General features: G+C 34.0%; 1 long non-coding RNA gene and 1 gene segment (V, D, J or C); one reads left to right on the top strand and one right to left on the bottom strand.

Annotated features, from left to right (window-relative positions):
- Positions 1-952: 952 nt before the first annotated feature.
- Positions 953-8903, bottom strand: LOC125271646. The segment is given in 5 exon segments: positions 953-1763; positions 1977-2279; positions 2552-2869; positions 3377-3679; positions 8708-8903. Coding segments are annotated over 5 exon segments (1371 nt in total).
- Positions 8904-19051: 10148 nt separating this feature from the next.
- Positions 19052-20149, top strand: LOC125271656. Its single transcript, XR_007185686.1, has 3 exons — positions 19052-19116; positions 19624-19749; positions 19863-20149. It is a non-coding gene; the product is annotated as an uncharacterized LOC125271656 (long non-coding RNA).
- Positions 20150-23954: the final 3805 nt, after the last annotated feature.

The following is a 23954-nucleotide window of genomic DNA, read 5'->3' as shown; positions in this document are numbered from 1 at the left end:
ATGAGTGCAAACATTGAGTATATATTTGTCAATTTCTTCAAAAATGTGTGTATATAGAGACACATTATGTAGATTCGACGTAAGAAACCTTGGAGTTTTCAGAAATTCTTTTGAAAAAATAATCACTGCTTCATCTAGAAAAGAAAAACAATAATATAAAAAGACTTTAATTACATAATACAATCCAAAGTAAAGTTGTTATATATGTAACTATCATCATTTAAATGTCATGTGCTCTATTTATTGATATTTGGGTTACCCTTAAGAGGCTGAGTACAGCGCTGTAGGTCAGAGAAAAGAGGAAGAGGAAGATGAATGAAGTGGCAGTGGACCAGAGACTTCTGAACTCATCCTCCTCCAGAGCATCATTATTACAGTTCAGAGCAAAACCCTTCTCTGGTTCAGGTGGCTCCCCTGGAAAAGAAAACATGTACATGGGGCATATGAACAGTAAGCACATTGTGCAGTCCATATAGATGCAAGCATAAATCACACATGCTGAATTTAAAGTCCAATACTAGGCTTCTAGTTAGTGCATAATTAAGCACATGGTGGCCACATGCATATGTGTGCTCACACACATTCATTTGCACACACAGCTAAGTATGTACACAGAAGAGACAAACATTTAACATTGTTATCTGATACTCATTGTTTTTGCATTATACCATACACTTTATAAAAATATTCTCAAGCACCCCCCCACCCAAGTAACTTCACCTCAGACATTAACTAATACTGATACATATAAAATAGTACACATAAAGTACCCATAAAATATCATACATCCTTACAAAACATCTGAATGCCTTATTGATTGTAAATATCAATATTTACTCTCAATATTACATAAGTAGCTTTACTATATATGTGCAGAGTCAAAATATTCTCATTTATCTAAACACTGTTAAAACAGGACCAGACAGTGAAGCATGCAAAGTTTCTGATTATAATAATGAGAGCTGGACTAAATCATGCAAAATTGCAAACACATAGATTTATTAAATGTCAATCCAAAATTAATTATTTTGGATTTGAAACATAGAACATGAAACTGTTATATCGAACGACATGAAACGACTAACAGCAGTACAGTAAGCACAGGACAAAACATAAATGTGCAATTTTAACAAAAGCATCACACTCACACAGGTCAGATTCATTTTTTTTTTGCTCTTGAATACTATTGATTTTATCACATTATGGTATTACAGTGATTAAGTTTTTGTTCATATTTATTTTCGTGCAATAACAAATTAAGCATAGTTTTGAGTGAAATTTGGCTTTGAAGTTTGACCCATGCAGTAAAGTGATGGAGGCAGAACAATGCACAAAAAAACATCAAAGATACATAATCTGACAAGTGAGCAACAGGGAGCATAAGCATTGGAAAATGTACAAATGAACAGATAAAAGTTAGTTTGTATAATCAGCTGGACGTTCTGGACATTTACTTTGGCTTGTTGAAACTTGTAATGGAGCGCTTATATTCCCCTTCTTGGCGTGTTTGACTGCGCAGGTGATGGTGGTTCGGGGGTCCTCATACTCTTGTTTTGACACTGTTAGGATGCTGAGAACCGATGTGGAGCTCTTTCGATGAATAGGAACACTGGTTGTGGCCTCTTTGTAAGGATTTAGGCCCACTTTCCACATGATATAGACATCGCCAAGTTTAGGGCTTGTGACCTCACACACCAGAGAGACATGATCTGTGTCTTTGTTACTATCAGGTCTGTAAATGGTAACATTGGGTGTCTTTTCATCTGAATTAGAGGAAGTGATAAAAATTCATTAAACAAACAGAAGAATCAAACTACAATGAATAACAATAGTGCATCAAGACGGTCTAAGCATTTTGACAGCGAAAGCATTTCAAATGGGTTTGCAGGCAATAAAATTATTTCCAACCTTTCATCATTCATAAATGCACATTTGAGCCACAAAGTCAGATATTTGAAAGATTTAAACTGAATTACCTCCTTTATTACAATGGATTTCCTGCTTGATGTTTCTGTCACTGATGGTGCAGGTGACAGTTTCACCATTAAACCATTTATTTGTATCAACTATGATTCTGTGGATTTTAATATACTGTGAAATGTCCTGAGAAAAGCTGACACTGCCAGGCCCCAGCGTGACTTCATTATTCTTCACTTTGCACAACACTGAAGCTTCTTTCACTTTTTTTTCATCTCCAGAAACAACAGCTTGCAAGACAACTGTATTATTGACAAATACTTCACTTTCAATTGGTGGCTTCAGTGTCAGTGTTAATTTAGCTACAAGGAAGCAAGAAAGAAAATTGGACTTAATTAGTACATTTGGATCTGTTAATTGGGATCAGCTTAAAAGAATATATCTTTGTGTGAATTTGAAATAGAAGTTCGTTCATTCATTGCATAGGATCTATGTACAAAAGGCAGACTGTAAAACTGACTGCTGCACATCTGTTGCATAGATTTAGGAAGAGAGGTAAACATAAAATTAATAAAGAAATAGAAACAAAAAGAAAGCTTTTCAAAGCATTCACAGTCCTCAAGAGCAAACATACCTGTATATTCGGCCTCTCTCTCTTGTTTTCCCATCTTGTGATCGAACTCGCATTTGATTTTGGCACCTGTCTTCCATTCTTCAGCACTGATTTGCAAAATGCTCGTGGCGCTATAAAAGGTTTCTGAGCCATTCTTCTTACTTGCGTCATAGGTGTTTATTGCATTTGTCACCTGATTTTCATCCTTAAACCACTTAAATGAATATGTTTTAGGCGAAAACTCTTGGGCTAAACACAAGAAGGTTGCTTTCCCATTTTCTAATTCCTTTTTTGTAGGTACTGTTAAGTAGACAGTTGCAGGCAGATCTGGTGGTGGGACTGGCAACATACAGGAGAAAGCAGAGAGGAGAGGACATGAAAAGCACAAGAAAATAGTGCAAAATGCTTTATTAAGCAAAGCACATAGGATGCACCTGTAGTTGAGTTTGAACGTCAATGTTAAATGTTGAAGCCTATTTATATTTAAATCATGTTTTATTTTATTTGATAAAACAGGAAGAAATCTCATATGCTGTTGTATTCCCTGGCATGAGGTCAGAGAAAAAGCATTTCTGAAAACATAAGCCTATTATGTGTTTTTTTTCTGTAGGCTAGTGTAAACATTCACTGTCATCAGATTTTGATAAAGGACAACTATTTGACAAGCACAAAAATATAACAGCAGGTTCATTGGCATTAAACAATTCAACCAAAGAGTGTGATAAAATGTCCATTCAAAAATAGCTTCCACGAAGAAACATCATCGTAATCTTGACCCAGCAGCAAGAGAGACACATGAAGTAGCGACAATGTCCAATGTAAAACGATATCATTTTAGAGACTTACCTGGTCTAGTTATCGTATCTCGTACAGTGCCAATCGAATTTGAAGCTTCACATGTGTAAGAGGTTTGAGGTTTCCATTCGCTTTTTTTCACACGCAGATGGCTAATTTTGGTATAGTCTGGGTCACTCCCGAACGCTGGATAATGCACGAAATCAGTCAGCCCTTTATTAGCGGGATCCTTCCATGTGAAAGTAAGCAAGTCCGCAGGGGAGAAACCTCTTGTCACGCAGCCGATGGTGAGGAACTCAGTATCAGAAGAACACTGAGACAGGGCGAAGATTGACTTCGGCGCAGATGTTTGACCTGTAGAGACATTACATATTTCTCAGACAATATATAGGCTACGACCTATATATGCACTGCTTATTTATTATACAGTTATATTTCAAATGAACTAATAAAATAAAATACATAGGCTATACTATTGATTGAGATGTTGATCAGGGCTGGATTTCCCGAAACCTTCTTAACTCTACGTCGTTCTTAAATTCTACCTTAAGCGGTACCTTAACGTTAATACGTGTTTCCCGAAACGTTCTTAGTTAAGTGTACCTTCTGTAAGTCATACTTTCGTAAGGTTGGTCTGGAGCACTCTTAGCTATACCTTATCACTGTTGGCAGTCAATACAGGGAGTGCAGAATTATTAGGCAAGTTGATTTTCTGATCATATTTTTTTTCCAAGCACATTTTACCATTTCCAATCCACATCAATCTTAATAACTCCTATTAATATTGTTTTTAATCATTTATAAGTGATATTTAATTGTTCATGAAGGCTGGAAATGAAAAATGCCTTATATTCAGGTGTGCAGAATTATTAGGCAAGTTTTCTTTTACAGGCAAAATGAGCCAAAAAAGAGATTTAACTCAGACTGAAAAGTCAAAAATTATTAAATACTCATGAGAAGGACACAATACTAATGCAATACTAGAAATTGCAAAGTTAAAGCATGACCAAAGGACAGTCAAAAATGCTCATTGGGTCAGCGGGGTCATACAAAAACAGGTGGAAAAGAAAAGACACGTTAACAGCAAAATAATTAAGAATTAAGGTGAAGAATTAAGTGTGAAACCATCAGGAACCCTTTAGTCTCCAGTGACACCATTTTCCAGAACTGCAACCTACCTGGAGTCTCCAGAAGTGCAAGGTGTCAGGATCTCAGAGACTTAGGTTAGCTAAAGAATCCTAAAAAATGACCCGCTCTTAATAAGAATCACAAGCTGAAGTGTTATAAAATACATGAAGACTGGGTTTTTATAGGCCTTATAGACACACAGATTTAGAGTGACTCCTGAAGGACCAGCACCACATCCTCTTGTACCACTGTTTGAAGAATTTATCTTCCAGAATCTGGCAGTAAGGTGTGGGAGTTCACCTTTAGTCCATCTCTTATCCTGAAATGTCCATCTTGCAGAGATGGACTAAAAATGATCTTCCAAAACTTATTGCCAGATTCTGGAAGATAAATTCTTCAAACAGTGGTATAAGAGGATGTGGTGCTGGTCCTTCAGGAGTCACTCTCAATCTGTGTGTCTATAAGGCCTATAAAAACCCAGTCTTCATGTATTTTATAACACTTCAGCTTGTGATTCTTATTAAGAGCGGGTCATTTTTTAGGATTCTTTAGCTAACCTAAGTCTCTGAGATCCTAACACCTTGCACTTCTGGAGACTCCAGGTAGGTTGCAGTTCTGGAAAATGGTGTCACTGGAGACTAAAGGGTTCCTGATGGTTTCACACTTAATTCTTCACCTTAATTCTTAATTATTTTGCTGTTAACGTGTCTTTTCTTTTCCACCTGTTTTTGTATGACCCCGCTGACCCAATGAGCATTTTGCTGTCCTTTGGTCATGCTTTAACTTTGCAATTTCTAGTATTGCATTAGTATTGTGTCCTTCTCATGAGTATTTAATAATTTTTGACTTTTCAGTCTGAGTTAAATCTCTTTTTTGGCTCATTTTGCCTGTAAAAGAAAACTTGCCTAATAATTCTGCACACCTGAATATAAGGCATTTTTCATTTCCAGCCTTCATGAACAATTAAATATCACTTATAAATGATTAAAAACAATATTAATAGGAGTTATTAAGATTGATGTGGATTGGAAATGGTAAAATGTGCTTGGAAAAAAAATATGATCAGAAAATCAACTTGCCTAATAATTCTGCACTCCCTGTATGAATATAATTCTGAAGCTGTAATACACCCAGTGTTCGACTGGGATTATGGCAAAGAATAAAATGCAAAAAAAAAAAAACAAAAACAAAAAAAAAACACTGCTAAATTCAAAATGCTTTAGCGCTGATCCAGAGAGAGACTCGCGCTCCGCGCTTGTCATATAGGCTATCACAACTATTCAGTGTTTTTAACCTCATCAGGTTTATTTTATGTTTCAGACATTTAAATACACATTTGAATTAAGTAGGCTACTGCATAAGAAGACATTTATAGTTTGTTAAAATCAAATTCCATACACTGATGTCTACGGAAGCTGCAACAATAACCCTTTCAATTATATAATTTGACGAAGTGTTTTATTAATATCAGATACACATTGTGTATGAAACAATAACGTTTTCACTATTCTTCTACCAGTTCACTGGCCACATACTTTTATGTATTTCGGAGAAGATTTCGTATATCCGACAGCTCTGAATTGCCGTGCAAACTCATCGCGCGACAAAATACATTCACTTCCACATATTTTACAATCAGAATATATAATACAATTCATGATAGGCTATAGTTAACAAGTTTGTGAATATTTTGAATAAAAAAATGAAAAAAAAAAAAAAAAAAAAAAAAACGAAATGCGATACCTACATGCCGCTCCAACACGATCACATGAGAATGCGTATCAATAGTAGGAGTTTGTAATCTCGTAGAATATATAGGCTACGCCAAAATGAGCCATAAAGTGCGTATCATATGCACGCGAAAAACTGCGTACCATAAGCACGCCAAAACTCATTTTGGCGTATATATTCTACGAGATTACAAACTCGTACTATTGATACGCATTTTCATGTGATCGGGCTCGCCTGTCTGCTGCATGACGCGTCTCCAAGGAATTAAAACTTTGTTCTAAATAACGGTCGCCTTAAACTCACGCTGATGGGGTCTCCGCGCCCCCAGAATATAGACAAATTACAATATATATTTAGTTTGCAATTTAAATTAATTTTATAACATCCCATGAGTCCTGATAAATGCAATTTTCTTCTTCTAAAGTGCTTCTTTTTTATAAAGACCACTGATTTCTCACATAACGCAGTGAAGCAGCCCCTGATAGAGTGAATTATCGATTCTCGAGCCATCGATATCAGCCAATTCAGCACCGAATTAAAAAATAATTTGAATGAAAATGCCAACCTTTTGAGAATTTGAATTTGTAGGCTATAGCATTTTATAACATTGAACTATTTCAACTATTTCATTTTATAACATTCAACCAATTCAAAAACAAATAGCGTAAATAAACAATGCAAACAAACACATCTCGCACTGATAAAAAGTTTTTCTTTTATTTTCATTGTAATTGCAATTATTTATTGAATAGTTTCTGCCAAATACCTTCTTTTAAATCTTAAATTGCCCTCTTCAGGCATTGACAACTTTCTAAATCAGTAAGCAACGCCATTTATTATTATTATTATTATTTTAGTAATATTTGGATGCAATCAATAATATAAAATATAATGCGTTATATTAGGCTGTGTGCCGCAAGTTTAAACGCGCCATAGACGTTGCAGACTTTTATTTATGCTCTGGCTGTTTTCAGTGTCTAATATTTGAGCAAATTAAAGCAACACATGCGAGAAGAATGAACAATGAGACAAGTTGTTTAAGAATAACTACTATTATTGATTTTTGTTTGTTTTTAGCAGCTTTATGCCTACAACAAAATTATAAAATTATGTGGTCTTTTAAATTGTCAAGTGAAAATACCATACATTTCACAACAGCTACATTAAGATAGAAAACTCAATTAAAGATATATAATAAATAAATAAATAAATAAAACGCGCGTGAAATTTTGTCTTATTTTACGATAAATGTCCTTGATAAAATAATAAGATTTTTAATGATAAAATCTTACTGTTTGTTACGGTGACTGTGGTGCCGCTTCCCCAGTAGTCGAAAGCCCAGTTACACAATATTCTTTTAATGTTACAGAGCAGTATAAAATGCAACGCTCAGAGTCTGCTGAACGACCTGTAGCCAATTTCTTGTTTTATTTGAATGCACAAATCTAATTATTTAGAATTGTAGTTATTCATAATTAATGTGAATCATAATTGCGTTTCTAACAAAACACTTAAGACCAATGTCCTGACTTTAATTGCTCTAATCGCAGAACAAGAAAATCGCCATTGAAATGTTGCTTTAATGTAAAAACAGTTTTTCGACAAATTAACTTCGCACACATTTATCGTACTTAAATCAGATTTTGATTTGATAGGTGAGTATTTTTCTTACCTGACGAGACAGTGACCATGGTTCCTTTTCCCCAGTAGTCAAAAGCATAATCACACTGACACTTTACCCGGGGATATTGTACAAAAATAGCAACTATGTAACCGCTTAACAAGTCGCTTTCATTTCATTAGGCTATTCTAACTCAGATTCGACCATTTATCCTTTTAATTCAATCAAATGTTTATTATTGTAAAACGGACCAGCGGTCTGTAATTTTACATTTAGCCTACTATTATATTTAAAACGTGCCAACGTTATAGAGTAGAGTAGATTAAATTTATCATCTTACCAGATGTCACTGTGACCGACGTGCCTTTCCCCCAGTAGTCAAAGGCAGCGTCACAGTGAGACTTTTAATTTCTTCAGTGCACAAAAACACAAACGATTTTTACACTAATACAACCTAATTTATGAATTTATTGCCACATTATCCATGATATTTTTTTCTATGACTAAAAGATGTTGTTAATAATAAAAAATTATATGTTGTATTAGTTAATATGTTAATAAAACTATAGGCTACATAACGAATAATTTATTAACGAATCTAACTTCTTACCTGATGTTACAGTCACCGCGGTTCCCTTTCCCCAGTAGTCAAAGCGACTACACAGTGATACTTTTAATTTCTTCAGTGCACAAAAACACAAACGTGTTTTTCCCCACTAATATAAGCGAACCTATAGCTGCAGCATGATTTATTAATTTAGCCTATTGCAACATTATCCATGATATTTTTCTATGACTAAAAAGTGTTGTTAATAGCCTAATAAAAATAATATGCTTTATTAGTTAAAATGTTAATAAAACAATACATAACGAATAATTTATTAACGCATCTAACTTCTTACCTGATGTTACAGTCACCGCGGTTCCCTTTCCCCAGTAGTCAAAGGCACCGTCACAGCCGGAAAGTTTATGATAAGAGCCATACCATAACCACAAATACATTTACACAGGCTATAGGCTGTACTTTGTCTAGATCGACGTTCTCAAAGCGACACGGTTTGATACGTTAGTTCACACTTTCTGTAATCTAAAGGTTTTACGCGTTATGTTTTAAGGTTACCGACGCCTCTTTCCACTGTTAACCAAGGTACAAATTGTAAATACGTCTGAAATTTTGTGCCAAGACTACTTACTTGATCTTCAAAAAGAAATAAAAATAAAATGACAGAAAATTTCAATATCTTACCTGAGGAAACAGTGACTTTGGTTCCTTTCCCCCAGTAGTCAAAGTAGGCATACACAGTGACTGGTGCCTTTGAGTTACTGACCAAAAAGTCCATAAGAAGCTGTTCATGTGATCAAAAGAACTTCAACCTAACATTTGATATTCTACTTTTCGGTCAGGAGTAATGGATGCAGTAAACACTTCTCTCGCCTTTCTACTGTTCTCAATTGTCCTGAGTCAGAAACATGATTTGCAATGACTTGACATTTGACATGACTTGCTAATGTTGCATTTTATCCAAAACAGGAGGACCCTTAAATTAGAAACGAATCCATTTTAGTATAGGCTACATGTAGCTACTGTAAATTCTCAAAACTGTAAAAACTCAAAAAAGTTATTTCTGCTGCTTGTTTAATTTATTTAATGAAGATGAGTTCTTAAACATTTTATCACAACTTCATTGAGTTCATTTCGGCTAAATGTGTAAAAGGAAAGTTTACCTAATCCATGTTTGTTGGAACTACATGTAACATGCCAGTGTGTGCTATAGGTAATAGTTCATCTTAAAAAGATTTGTTGTTGAATCTGACATATCTGAGTCCTGTTGCATGAAGCTAGTTGAACAAACTCTGAGTTTCACAGTATAGGTTTAGAGTTGACAAGTCCATATAAATCCAGGTTCAGCAGCCTCACAACGCTCGGTATATGTTCTCTGTCAAGGTTTGATCCAGGTGTAACTGTGTGTGAGTAAATAAGAATGGGGTACAGGGCAGGGTGTATGTGTTTTTCCCTATAAACAGCCCAAGGTCAGGTATGCATAACTCCCCTGATTCCTCATCCTTTCCTTCCGGTGTTGTGACCCTGAAGCAACATATCAAGTAGGTACACTGAAAAAAAAAAAAAAACAATAAGTAAAATGTACATAATTTTTTTAAGTTTTTGCACACGTTTTTTTTTTTTTTAACTAAATTTCACATATGAAATTAAAGTGATAGTTCACCCAAAAATGAAAATTTGATGTTTATCTGCTTACCCCCAGTGCACCCAAGATGTAGGTGTCTTTGTTTCTTCAGTAGAACACAAATGATGATTTTTAACTCCAACCGTTGCCTGTCAGTCGTATAATCTCCATCTATAAGAGTTAAAAAAACATGCACAGACAAATCCAAATTAAACTCTGTGGCTCGTGACGACACATTGATGTCCTAAGACACGAAACGATCGGTTTGTGCGAGAAACCGAACCGTATTTATGTCTTTTTTTTTAACCTCTAATACACCACTATGTCCAACTGCCTTGAGCATCCGGTGTGTGAGGTCTGATTGCACTCTGATGCCGGAAGTGATCGCTCGCACTCATGGACATATACACGTGAGAGATCATTTCCGGCATCAGAGCGCGCTTTCAGACCTCACACACCGGATGCTCAAGGCAGTTGGACATATGGTGTAAACTGATAGTTTCGTGTCTTAGGACATCAATGTGTCATCACGAGCCTCAGGGTTTAATTTGGATTTGTCTGTGCATGTTTTTTTTATTCTTATAGATGGAATTCCCATTGACATGCATTAGAGACAGACTGCAACGGTTGGAGTTAAAAATCATCATTTGTGTTCTACTGAAGAAACAAAGTCACCTACATCTTGGATGCCCTGGGGGTAAGCAGATAAACATCAAATTTTCATTTTTGTGTAAACTATCCCTTTAAGTACACTCTGCTTAACTAAGTTAAGTAAAATTAACAAAGAAAATAAGTATTTGATTGTGCTAAAATGTAACTATTGCAAGTATACTTTAGGTACACTTTAAATATCTTGCATTTAAATATATTATACATTGAAATATATTATACATTATAAATATAAACATATTATACATTTAAATATATACATACTATCCTTACTAATAGTGATATTAAAACACATTTTAGGCTTAATATCAAGAAATGTGCATTGTGTAATAAAGAAGTACTCCAAATAAAGTGTAATTATAATATTTATACCAGTAAGTCTCAAGCAATATGTGAGTAAATATGTTAACTGATTTGTAGTACAGCCTACTTAGTATGAAATAAATGTTTTTTTAAATACAATTTGGTGTAGGTTTTTTCGCTAGGCCCTGCAGTTTTGCTTATTGCATATTTTTGTTATGTATATTAGTTTTAGTTTCTAGTTTTTTTGTTTTGTGTTAATTTGTTTTTAAGGGGGATTGTCTGTAGTCAGAGACCCCCACGCAGTGATGGACAAGTGTCTTCAAACACTAGTCCACCACTGTGTGTATATGCATTTCAACTGATGTTATGCATTCATTATTTCTGAATTGGCTTCTAATTGTCTAACTGTAATGTAATTGGCATGATATATTTTTACTTGACAAATAAAATGTTATATTTGGTTGATTCTGTATTATTCTTAATTCATTATTTCTAGTAGATCAAAGCGAAGGTATTACATCAAATCTGTGTTCAGGATTGTTCATACGGAAGGTTTAATAGATGGAGCATGGGGCACATCAATTAAGTCCATTTCAATTTCTGACTATCACTGCCTTAAATAAGTTGCAGTTTTCGTAAATATATATAAAACTATGATTTTTGTTACGAGTAAGCAGAGCGCGACCGACTTAAAGGTAGATATTTACCCTGCATCCAATGTTTAAGGTCAGAACTGACGAGTTTGTGTTCGGGAAGAGAACTTAACGGCTGAAGTGACTCTTCTAAAGCGATACTGGGACTGCAGTGAATGAAATAATTGAAACTATAAGGTAATCAGAATAATCAAATATCTAAATTAAGGCATAACTAATGATTAATTTCTAATTGGAAGCACAACCTAAGAATAAGAATCATTTGAAATTGGAGTCAGATTAAACGAGTGAAATTAAATGAACTTCATAGAGACGCTGAAAAGGCATACATGCGTAAACCTTCCCCGTCCTGTGGGAAACTGTCATTGGGCCCATTAGGCAGGCCTTACATCCTCCTGCATGTACACTTGTGGATCTAGAATTGCCTTCTGTCCAGGATTGATGTGATGTGTTTTATTTGGAAATGTGATGTTCCCAGAATGTCCTTGTCAAAAAATTGAATTGAAAATTAGAGCTAAATTGACTAACAAAAGTGTCTGTCCAAACAAAAACTAATGCTTCTTTAATATCTTACAAAAAATGCACTTTACAGGGATTTCCTGGATTATTATTATGAAACCTTTTCTGTAAAATGCAAAACACTTGCAGTAAGCCATTAGCTGACAACAGCACATACATGAGCTAATGTAACTACGGTATCACTGCATCAGCAGCTACCCACGTAGAAGGCAACATTTTATTCAGACAATTCTGTCTGAATAATTTCTGCCCAATGATAAAAACTTTCAAAATAAAGCAGAACAGAATTTTATGTATTTTCATAAAACTACAACATGAAATAAATAAAATGTTCAGAGAGCAGTGAATAAGACCACTGTATGATGAAAAAAAAATCAACAACAACATGCAACCCAACTTTTTTTGTAACAAATGTGCTTTAGAAACACACAGTTATTGAAGAAAAAGTAAACTCAAAACGTCAAGGGACAGGAGCCCAACTAAAGCTAGTGCTTACCTCCGTAAGGGTGACATTTATAAATTGCAGTAACTGTGTAGCTGCTGATGCAGTCATACAGCAGTTACATTAGCTCATGCATGTGCTGTTGTCAGCTAATGACTTACTGCAAGAGATTTGCATTTTAAAGAAAAGGTTTCATAATATTTATGCAGGTATTGCCTGTAAAGAGTTTTTTTTTTTTTAGGCATTTAAGAAAAAAAAAAGTTTTTGTTTGAACAGTCACTTTTGTTAGTCAGTTTAGCTCAAATTTTCAATTCAATTTTTTGACAAGGGCAGCAGGGACGTTCTGAGAACATTTCCAAATAAAACATGGTTCCCTAAACGTTCAGAGAACATCTTGAATGTTCTGTGAAGGTCCGCCAAATAACGTCCCCCAAACCTTAAAAGAACTCCACATCGTGACCATCTCTGAACATACTGGGAACTTTACTAGACAACGTCCTTAACACTAGTGGGGACATTCTGAGAATGTTTTGGGAATGTAAAAATTGGTGTACACAAATAAAGCAACATGCAGCATAACATCAGTGTTTCTGGCTTATCACTCACTGAAGCACAGGATCTGCTCTCTAACACAACGATAACTGCACAAAACTCAGATAACAGAAACAGAACATTAAACATTGACAAATCTCTCTAGATCTCAGAATCTTCACTTATTACAAACCACTCTGACTCTTTTTCTTTCATACAAAACTTCTTAGTGAGGTTTTGATGTTTTATTGAAAATAATAAAGTTCAAAGTCACCGTTATGGAGGTAAGCGCTTGTTTTAGTTGGGCTCCTGACCCTTGACATTTCAACATTAGTTTTTTTTCCAATTGTTGTAACTGTGTGTTTCTAAAAAATATTTGTTAAAAAAATGTGAGAATAGAATCTGATCAGATGAATTTGATTGCTTATTGTTGATGATTTCATTATCATACAGTGGTCTTATTCACTGATCTCCAAATATTGTATTCCTTTCATGTTATTGTAGCTCTATAATACTGCATAAAATCCTGTCCTGCTTTGATGTTTTGAAAGTTTTTATGTCATTATGTAGACATTATTCAGACATGATCATGTAGACTCACAGACATCACATCAACAATGGTGACAAAATGTTCAGAATAACAGATTAACTTTGAGCATCACAAAACAGGCTACTAAAGTCTTTTAAGGTTTGGGGGACGTTACTTGGTGGACCTTCCGGGAATATTCAGGACGTTCTGGGAATGTTTAGGGGACCATTACTATAGGACGTTCTGATAACTTCCCAAATGTCCTCATTGTAACGTTCTTGTGCAACCAAAAAATAAACAAAAGAGAACGTCCCCCTAATGTCATATAAGGAATCTTAACCTGCAGCATTTTCATTACCAAAAGAGGATGTTTTAGGAATGTCCTTAATGTTCTGTAAAGGTTCAAAATTTTCATCACCTATAGGGAACTTTTAGGGAACATTGCGCAAGGTCACAAGAACGTCACCTTCTATGTGGGTTCCTACCTTGGAATGTGTCCTCCGAAGGCAGCATTTTTAAGTTTTTGGATGCAGCCCTAGTTTCCTGGTGTGTGCCAGTTTGTTCCCTTGATTATTATTACATTCACCTGTTGTTCAATTAACTCAATTATTCTGTGTATATTTACTCCCTGTTTAGTTCAGTTCTTTGTCCGGTCTCATCTTGGTTATGTGGATGTGTATTCCCTGTGATTCTTCTATGTATTCTGTGGATTATTGGACCAAAGACTGTTTTAACTGACCTATTTGTCTTTGTGTGCATGCTTATACAGCCACTCGTGACAGTGCTCACTAAAGTTAAAGTACTCCACAATTACTTGCAGAGCAGTTTTTTTAAAAAAAAGTTAATATTATATGCTTGATGCAAAGATATAAATTTATATAAAGGCTATTGTTAAACTCCAAATGTCAGTGAGCATACAGAGAAGAAAAGCATAAGGTTATTTTTAACAGTTCATTCAGGAACTCAGAGGTTTAATTGTGACAGTATCACAGGAAACACCTGCATATTAGTGGGAAGAATCTATCCAATCTGTTAAAAAAATATTTTACATAAACAGCCAGTTAGCCATTTTAGTTTCATTATGGTTCTTATGTCATAGTCGTACATAAAGCATATACAACATAAAGATTGGATTTTAAAAACCAACAGCTCTCAGATTATCAACAGAACAATCTCCTCATTTACTCCAGATAAATTATGTTTCTGCATGATGGTTCTGTGTGCAAAAAATACATTTTGTTTCCTTTTTGCATTGGCTTTTTTGAGTTTTACTTACTCGCAAAAGTTGAGATCACTTTTTTTTTATGTTGCCAGCGTAAAACAATTGGACAAATAATTGGATAAATACAGTAAATGTAAGTTTACTAAATAAATAAATAAAAAGTGTAACAGTGTAATTGTGAATGAAGATGTGAAGGTTTTAGTGAAACTGAAAAAGTTATATAGCATGAAAATAATAATGATGGCATATTAGGGAAAGAGGCATCAAAATACACACTCAATGCAAAAATATTCATGACATGCAGTACATTACACAGAGACGTGTTGCAGAGAACTGTACAAAAAGGAAAATTCAGCACAACACATTCAGCACAGCGAAATGAGTACAGATTATCAGTTCTGGTATGTCACGTCAGTCATGCTCCCATCAGCTGACTCCCAGGTGACTAACATCTACCTATAGGAATACAACGCCTATCGCAGCATCCATATATAAGTTACTCGGTATTATCAGCAGCTATCGCATTTCTCAGGAGCAAATTACCCTCCTCCATCCCCAGCTCCTCCTCTCTTCAGTCAGGATTTGACTTATGATTCCCCTTGAATCAGACTAATTCTTGAAAATGTGTACATGTTAAATTATTGACATTAATAATATCTGCATATGTTGGTTCTGTTCTGTTACCCTAAGGGGGTTTATTGCTCTCCCTGCTCTTATCCATGCTATGCTGCATGAATACACAGGGAGTTCTTGCCCAGAACAGAACAATACTGCCAATACAAACTCTAAGCAATTATCTATTATATTTGACGATATCTATTATATTGTCCTGACAGAAATGGATTGACTAATAGAGATAATTAATTTACAGATGCTTCTGACCTTTTTGTAGTGGACTGAAACACTGTGTACCCCCAGTATACACAGACATACAGTCCATAACAAAAACAAACCTCTCACTGTTCATGTCACATCCTGGCGTTAAAGTCCACATTTACTTGCACAGTGTGGTTTTACACAAAGTAAATATTATATGTTTGATGCAAAATATGTAAAATATCAAGGCTATTGTTAAACACCAAAGGTCAGTGAGTTTAAGTGTTTATAAAATGTGGGTATAACTTCAAAAATGAAACTTCAGGGTTTTTTTTTTCTTAAATAAATAATATAGAATAATAACAATAACAATAATAATAATCTAGACCATAAAGAAAATTCTACATTATAAATGTTTGTTGAGGACTTCTTTAATGAACTCCACTGTAAGGAGTTTATGAAGTGAAATGTTTCACTGTGGCCACTACCACTCCATGCACAGTGACACATGACACCTCAAATACTTCTCATGCAACAGGCTTTACAACAACCTCTTGAACCTCGCACATTTTCCTTTCTTGTATAGTAATTAAAATGTTTAAAGGCATATTTAATATGTGCAATGCCATTATTATGCCATACATTTATTTAACTGGAAATGTATCCAAGATTAAGCTGTGAACCATTAAGAGTTTTTTGACTGGAACTGAAGTTTCTCTTTTCACTGAAAGGTTCTTAAAAGAACCTCTAACAGTTCTTCATGTCACTTTATTAGGTTCTTTGTAGAACCATTCATGAAAATGATATGATCCCATAGTAAACAAACAAAGAAAATTCAGGAATAAGACTAAATTATTATTATTTAAACAATCCTATACATTGCAACAAATATGACTTGATCATTCTGTGTGAGTGCATGTGTGTGTGTGTGTGTGCCAGTGGCTACGTTTACATGCACCAATTTTCGTCAGTCCGAATGAATTGAATCCGATTGCAGATCTGTTTACATGTACTCTATTGTGCCACATTGTGTCCGCTGTTTTGCACAATGATCCAAACCACGTCAAATAGTCTTATGTTTCAATTCCTTTGCTATCTTGAGACTTTTTAAACGTTTCTTCATAAGACTTGAAATGTTTACAAAAGCATAGTCGACTATATAGTAGACTGTATTAACCAGACAAAGAATAAACAACATATAATTAATGAATTCTATTTAACGTTTCTCCAATGACTTCAATACATTTATGTCTGTATTGTATAAGAGGCTAAATATTGCTCCCTGAAAATCAGATTGCTAATAAAGCTATCAGCATGAGTCACACATTCATTGAATACTATAATAAGAAAACTATCTTTTAAACTTTATAAAACTAAAAAGTAAAACCAGCTTAATTCGTCTTGCTCCAGGAATGTTTCTATAGCTTTCGGTTTATGTTACGTCCTTCCTTTGGTTTCCTCTCTGCTTTTTCATTTAGTCTCGGGTCTCCTAGAGTTTATGTACATGTGTAAATCATCATGGTTGTAGTTATCACAGTGGTGTAAAGCCAGACAATAACTAATGTCCCAGTTCTAGTGTTTATAAAGCAGCGCAAGAGAGAATATTCAGACTTTTCAGGAAATTATTGTAAAAGACTTTCAAACAACAAATAATCCAGCATACAAAAAGGAAATATGGAACTTTTATTGAGCAATAAAATTATCAAAAGTTAAATGCAAATAAATAAATAATAGATAGATAGATAGATAGATAGATAGATAAATAAATAAATAAATAAATAAATAAATAAATAAATAAAATGTAGGTACAACCTTTCTAGCCAAAAGATTTTTTTTTTTTTTTTTTTTTTTTTTACAATGTAACATTTGTGGAGATGGGATGCACTTAGTGCAATTATTATAATATTTATGAGTCATGACATGCAGTACATTACATAGAGATGTGTTGCAGAGTGCTGTACAAAAAGGTGCATCTCCATACATAGATCCTAACATATTGAAGTTTGCCCCTTAAAATTGTTGAATAAGATGGAGAAGTTTTGGACCCAAACTCTATTATAAAACTCTTCTTCATTTTTTTTTTTTGTAAAAACAGCAAAATGATTACAGATCTCTTTATTTCTGTTCTAATTTATGTGTCATTTAGGATCTATAATTAACTGAACTGTGATGGCAGTTGGTGTTATTCTGTACATGGTCCCGCAATAACTGAATGAAACAAAAATGAAAAAAGAGCACTCTTTTTAATTTTCCTGTATTCACTGTATTGAAGTCTTACGGTGAAAATTATGGTGGAATAGAGAAAATCTGTTTAAGTTGCACATTATGGATTGACTAATAGTGATAATTAATTTACAGATGCTTCTGATCTTTTTGTAGTGGACTGAAACACTGTGCCCCAGCCCCCGTATACACAGAGAGACGGTCCATAACAAAAACAAACCTCTCACAAAAGAGCTGTTCATATGTCACATCCTGCTGTTACTTGAAAAGTGTGGTTTTTACACAAAGTAAATATTACATGTTTAATGCAAAATATATAAATTATCATGTTAAACACCAAAAGTCAGTGAGCATCTTTAGAGAAGAAAAGCATACCAGCTGGATTCACTATATGATAATTCATTTACATAGCTTTTTGTAGAGGACTGAACTACTGTGCCCCCGTCATACACAGAGAGACGGTCCAATAACAAAAACACACCTCTCACTAGAGAGCTATCCTTACAAAAAAGAAGTTTATTCAAGTGTGCTATTAGTATACTTATTTTAAACTAAAAATAAGAAAGTATACTTTCAGTCTACTTTTTATGTACATCTCAGAAATATACTTAAAATTGCACTTACTTGACTTATACTGACAGAAAAGGCTACTTATACTCAATCTTTTGATTGAGATATACTTAAAAGCATAAGTATTCTAAGTATACTTGTGTTGTAGATGGGTTTAATCTTTTGATTGAGTAGCCTAGCCATTTTGTCCACATAGTTTTACATAAGCTACTGTCTTATAAACTTACATTGTTTGAAAATATTGATTTATAAAGAAAACAGATATGTTCCTAATTCAGAGTATCTGAATTTTTGTGTAGGCTAGTCCACTGGTAGTGAACATAGGAATTTACTTCAAATCTACTTTATACTCTCCGCCATTGACTGAATTTTCTGGCTATCCATGTTTTCACGGTTATATGGTAGGGGGCGCTATTACGCATCTTCTGAAAGAGTACAGGTAAAACACAGATAAAGAATGACTGATTTTTTATTATGTTTGTGCATTTTTGTAGGATGTGAAATGTCCTCGGACTGGTGTGTGCACTGAGGATGGAGAGACACAGCAGATCCTTGAAATGGTGTAGAGTCATGGATGAGACCCTCCATCTCTCCACCTGCCCTTACTGCCTCATCTGACCTGATGTTGATGTGATTTCTTCATCCTCAGTGAGCCCAGAGCCAGCAAGAGCATCTAGACAACGACCAACAGATTGAGGATGTGATTTTGGTCAAGTTTGTTCTGCTGGTTTCTGTTCATACAATGGAGCTTCAAAAGCATCATCAAATAATGTCACATAATGTAATGAAGCTTCTGGAAGTCAGGCTCCATTGACTGATATTGTATGAACAGAAACTAGCAGGAAAAACTTGATCAAAATCACCTTGTGTGTTCAGAAAAAACAAAAAAAAACAAAAAAAAAAAACAGCGTGAAGGCGAGTGAATAATGACTGAATTTATATGTTTGGGTGAACTAACCCTTATGCCCCCAAATAGAAGCTGTATGAAATGTATGTATGCATTTATATTATAGTAGTATCTTGAAAATGTAAACTTTAAGAAATAAACAGCTTTAATTAGCATTTGTGCCCGAGATACTAACAAAAAATCAAATTTACATTTATACTTTTGGCAGATGCTTTCATCCAAAGTGACATACAGTGCTCTTATTACAGGGATGATCCCGCTGGAGTAACCTGGAGTAAAGTGTCTTGATCAAGGACACACTGGAGGAGATGCTGCAGAGATCAAACCAGCAAACCTTCTGCTGACCAGCTCAGTGGTTTAACCACACCACAAAAGTAATGAAGCTACAACAAATTATAATGTAATTGTAAAAATATGAAATGAAATACGGCAAGAAACTGAATGCTGACATGAATAAATTGTAAAATGTTTTAATCTGTTTATTTAGTCACGCTGATGGAGAGCACATGAATGTTTGCAGCAGACACAGCTGCAGCCAGATTGTCCTGCACATGTTCTTCCACTCTTGCTTCAAGGTTGTGTGGTTCAGAGGACCATCATCATGGTCTTCCTCATCCTCTGGATCAATGATGTCCCCATTGAGAAGAGCAGCAGTGAGGGACATGATGGATGAAGGTGTTCATCAGCTGCTTGATCAAAATAAAGCTGCAGAATTGGCACAGCTGTGTTGAGATGGCAGTAGGACTGTAAATACGTGATTGTTAGATCAATAAATTTGAATAAAGCTTTGTGTTGTTGAATTGTATATGCTTTTATTTGTCATTATTATTTTTATTAATTTACTTATTTATTATGCTATTATCAGTAAATTTATATATTGCTTGAATGTAAATTGAGATGTATTCACATCAGCTGTATTTGTCTAGTGTGTATTCATGCACAGCTGTCCTATAACAAAACATTACATTTTGCTTGTTTTACTAAAGAAGTAAAATGAAAAGTAATATAATTACATTTTGGTTTATGGTTAATGTTGGTGTGTGCTAGCAAAGCAATTCATTCTGGGGTAATCTAAATTTTTAAGTAGTTTATGCTTACATTTTTTGAGTATAAAATCAGTCTTCTCCAAAGATAAGATCTTCGAGCAGCTGTCCGACGTCTCCTCTGTGCAGACATTATTAACACTGAGGAAAACTGCACTAGGTAGGGTTGTGCAGTTACCGGTGCTGTGAGGTGTCACTCATATCTTTATTTTTATTGCATCACTCATATCTTTGTCACTCATATCTTTATTTTTATTGCATTTTTGCATTTGCATTATTGCAGGACCTATAATTACATACAAGATCAGGGAAAATACCATAGTTGTATCTTTAACAAGGAACAATAATAATGACAAAAAACAACAACAACAACAACAACAACAAAAACCATAAATATGTGTTTGTATACGTCATAGTTTGAGATTATATACACACATAAAGCATGATGACGAGGTTAAATATTTTGAATACATCATAATGCATAAAAGTATTTATTTTCATTTATTTGTTTATTATTTATAAGCATGAGGGATGAAACTAGAGGTAATCAACAAGAAAAAGAGAGAACAAAGGAGATTTATGACACTTTTGCTTGTGGATGGACATTTTTGCATATAAAATAAAGAAATTAACAACATATTCACGCGAATTTGGGTTTTCGTAACAAAAAATAAACTGTGGGTCACATTAGTAGTTAAATATAAGAACTTAAATTAACCCAAAATATATTAGTCCTACTACAGTCACAATATTACTGGGCAGCTGTTTCTTCAACAAGACCACAAAAAGTTTAATCAATATAGTAGAGAAAAAGATATTTACAGATTAAATTAACACGTCACTCATATATTTTAAGTTGTTGCGCTTGTGATAACGTCGTAGGTCACATGATAACGTCAACATGGCGGATTATATCCGGATCTCATTCATACTCAACGAGATCTGGCTGTTAAGTAGGCTACCCACTCTTTTAGCGCTCGTTAAGTAAGTGCTTATTGAAATTAAGTAGCCTACCTAGGCTACTCATTGAGTAGGCGGATTCGGACGGCAGCCTATTTCTGTGATATCAAAGCTGAATTTTCAGCATCATCACTCAAGTCTTTAGTGACACATGATCCTTCAGAAATCATTCTAAATGCCGATTAGCTGCTCAAGAAACATTTATTATTATTATCGATGTTAAAAACAGATGTGTACATTTTTTCAGGATTAGCCTATTTGATCAATATAAAGTTCAAAAGAACAGCATTTATCTGAAATAGAAAGCTTTCGCAACGTTATAAATTTCTACTGTCACTTTTGATCAGTTTAATGTATCCTTGCTGAATAAAAGAAATAATTTATTTAATTTCTTAAAAAAAAAAAAAAAAACTCTTACTGACCCCAAACTTTTGAACGGTAGTGACAATGTTACAAAAGCTTTCAGATTAACGCTGTTCTTTTGAACTTTGTATTCATCAAATAATCCTGAAAAATAATGTTTGATTTCAACATTGATAATAATAATAATAATAATAAATGTTTCTTGAGCAGCAAATCGGCATATAAAATGATTTCTGAACGATCATGTGTCACTGAAGACTAAAGTAATGATGCTAAAAATTCAGCTTTGACATCACAGGAATCAACCAAGGTGGCAATTGAAGTTCTGCATAGGGGACCCATTTGACCAGTGGCAGCCCTGAAGGAATTCTATTACATTATTTCTACTGTACATTCAATAAAGTAATGACTCCTTCACTTTTAGATAGAGATCTCACACATTCAACACTCAACCAAAAAATGTAGAATGGTTGAAAATAAAAAGGAAAGTGAATTATAAAAAACATTATTGCCTATTGTAAGCAGATGGAACTGAAACATGACAAGTAATGCAGTTTTTCTTTTTAATACCATCAAATTGTTAGTTGGAGTTAGAGTTACACTTAATTTAAATACTTTAAATACTGTACTGTAAATACTATATTGATAGTATTTTGACAGTCATTGTGCTATTTACTATATTTGGACAGAAAACTAGTGCTGGTGTTTTGAAAGAGTTATTGTTCAAAAAAACAAAACAAACAAAACAAAACAAAACAAAGGTAAGCAGTGTAAAATAAACCATGGTATAGAATTAATAAAATAAATATTTAATTGTTGCAGTCTTCGGTTTTAAATTTTAACATTTTGACATTTCCAAGAATTAATAGTCATAAACATGAACGGAGTTTCACTTCAGCAGGTGTGAGGTGAAAAAGAGGAAGAAAGAGAGACCTTGAATACACAGACACTCTCAAAAAGATCTAATTCTGATATTCTGAAATTCCTTTGAGAGAACTTAGTCAAAGTAAACACAAGCCCACCACATTTGCATATAAGCAAAGCAAAATTACTTCAAATAACTGTAAAGGTTTCTTATAACATTTCAAATTCTCAGCAAATGTTTCAAGCAGCATAATTTTGAATTGATCACAAAATGTAATTCTAGTAAATCGTAAGTATTAGTAGTAATGTAGGCTACACATAAAGATGTTGGGTAACACTTTATTTTAAGGTGACATATTACACGTTACTACATATTACTATGTAATAACAGTAAATTATGCATAATTACAGGTAACTAACCCTAAACCAAACCTTAACCCTAACCATAACTCTATAGTAAGTACATGTAATTAATTAATATTACTCAGTACTTATTTGAGTAGGTACCATGTAACTATGTCACCTTAAAATAAAGTGTAACCAGATGTTGTTACAATTAAATTAATTTTTTAATACATTTTACAGCATTGCAAATTGTTTTGAATTGTGTAGCTCATCAAGCTTAATTGTTATAAATTGCATATAGTTGTTAAGTTTATTATTGTTTGGTGATATTAAAACCTTTCCTTGAGTGCTCAACAGTTTGCAGCTGCTCCTCTGCTTTGGTGATTCTCAATCCCCAGAGACAAAATATTCAAATACAACAACCGAAAACTGAGAGAGAAACACATCTCCACTGCAGCAGTACCCTAAATTAAAGCTTTTCTAGGAATATGTCATTTGTGTGCAGTTTAATCAGTCTTAATTTAAGAACAACTGAAAGAACAGAAATGTTTTAATTAAAAAATAAAATAAAACATGTATTACAAATCTTTTGGTGATTACACACACTTTTTGATAAGGAATAAACATATCAACACTTAAGTCATAAAAATGTTTATTTTTCCCCCTTTGCTTTTAAATAATAGGCCTACTAAGATATGTTTTTCAAGAAAATACTATTTCAGTCTTTCTTCAAATTTCACAATTAATCCGGTTTGTGACTTGCCATTTCTTTGTAATTAATTGTGGAATTTTATATTAGCATTCTCAGAATGGAAACTGTTTCACCATTTTATTCAGTGTATGTATATTTATATTAGTAATACTCTCACATTATGTTCTGAAGGACCTATCACTGTAACATCTACTGAAACTGCAAGATCAATGTCAATTGTGAAGATTAAATATTTGAAGGAATATAAATCTAGATAGCCTGAAAGAGTACACATAATAAGACTTTATTGATG

Source organism: Megalobrama amblycephala, linkage group LG7 (assembly GCF_018812025.1).
Source record: "Megalobrama amblycephala isolate DHTTF-2021 linkage group LG7, ASM1881202v1, whole genome shotgun sequence".
NCBI classification, from domain to species: Eukaryota; Metazoa; Chordata; class Actinopteri; order Cypriniformes; family Xenocyprididae; genus Megalobrama; species Megalobrama amblycephala.
This window is presented reverse-complemented; position numbering and strand designations above follow the sequence as displayed.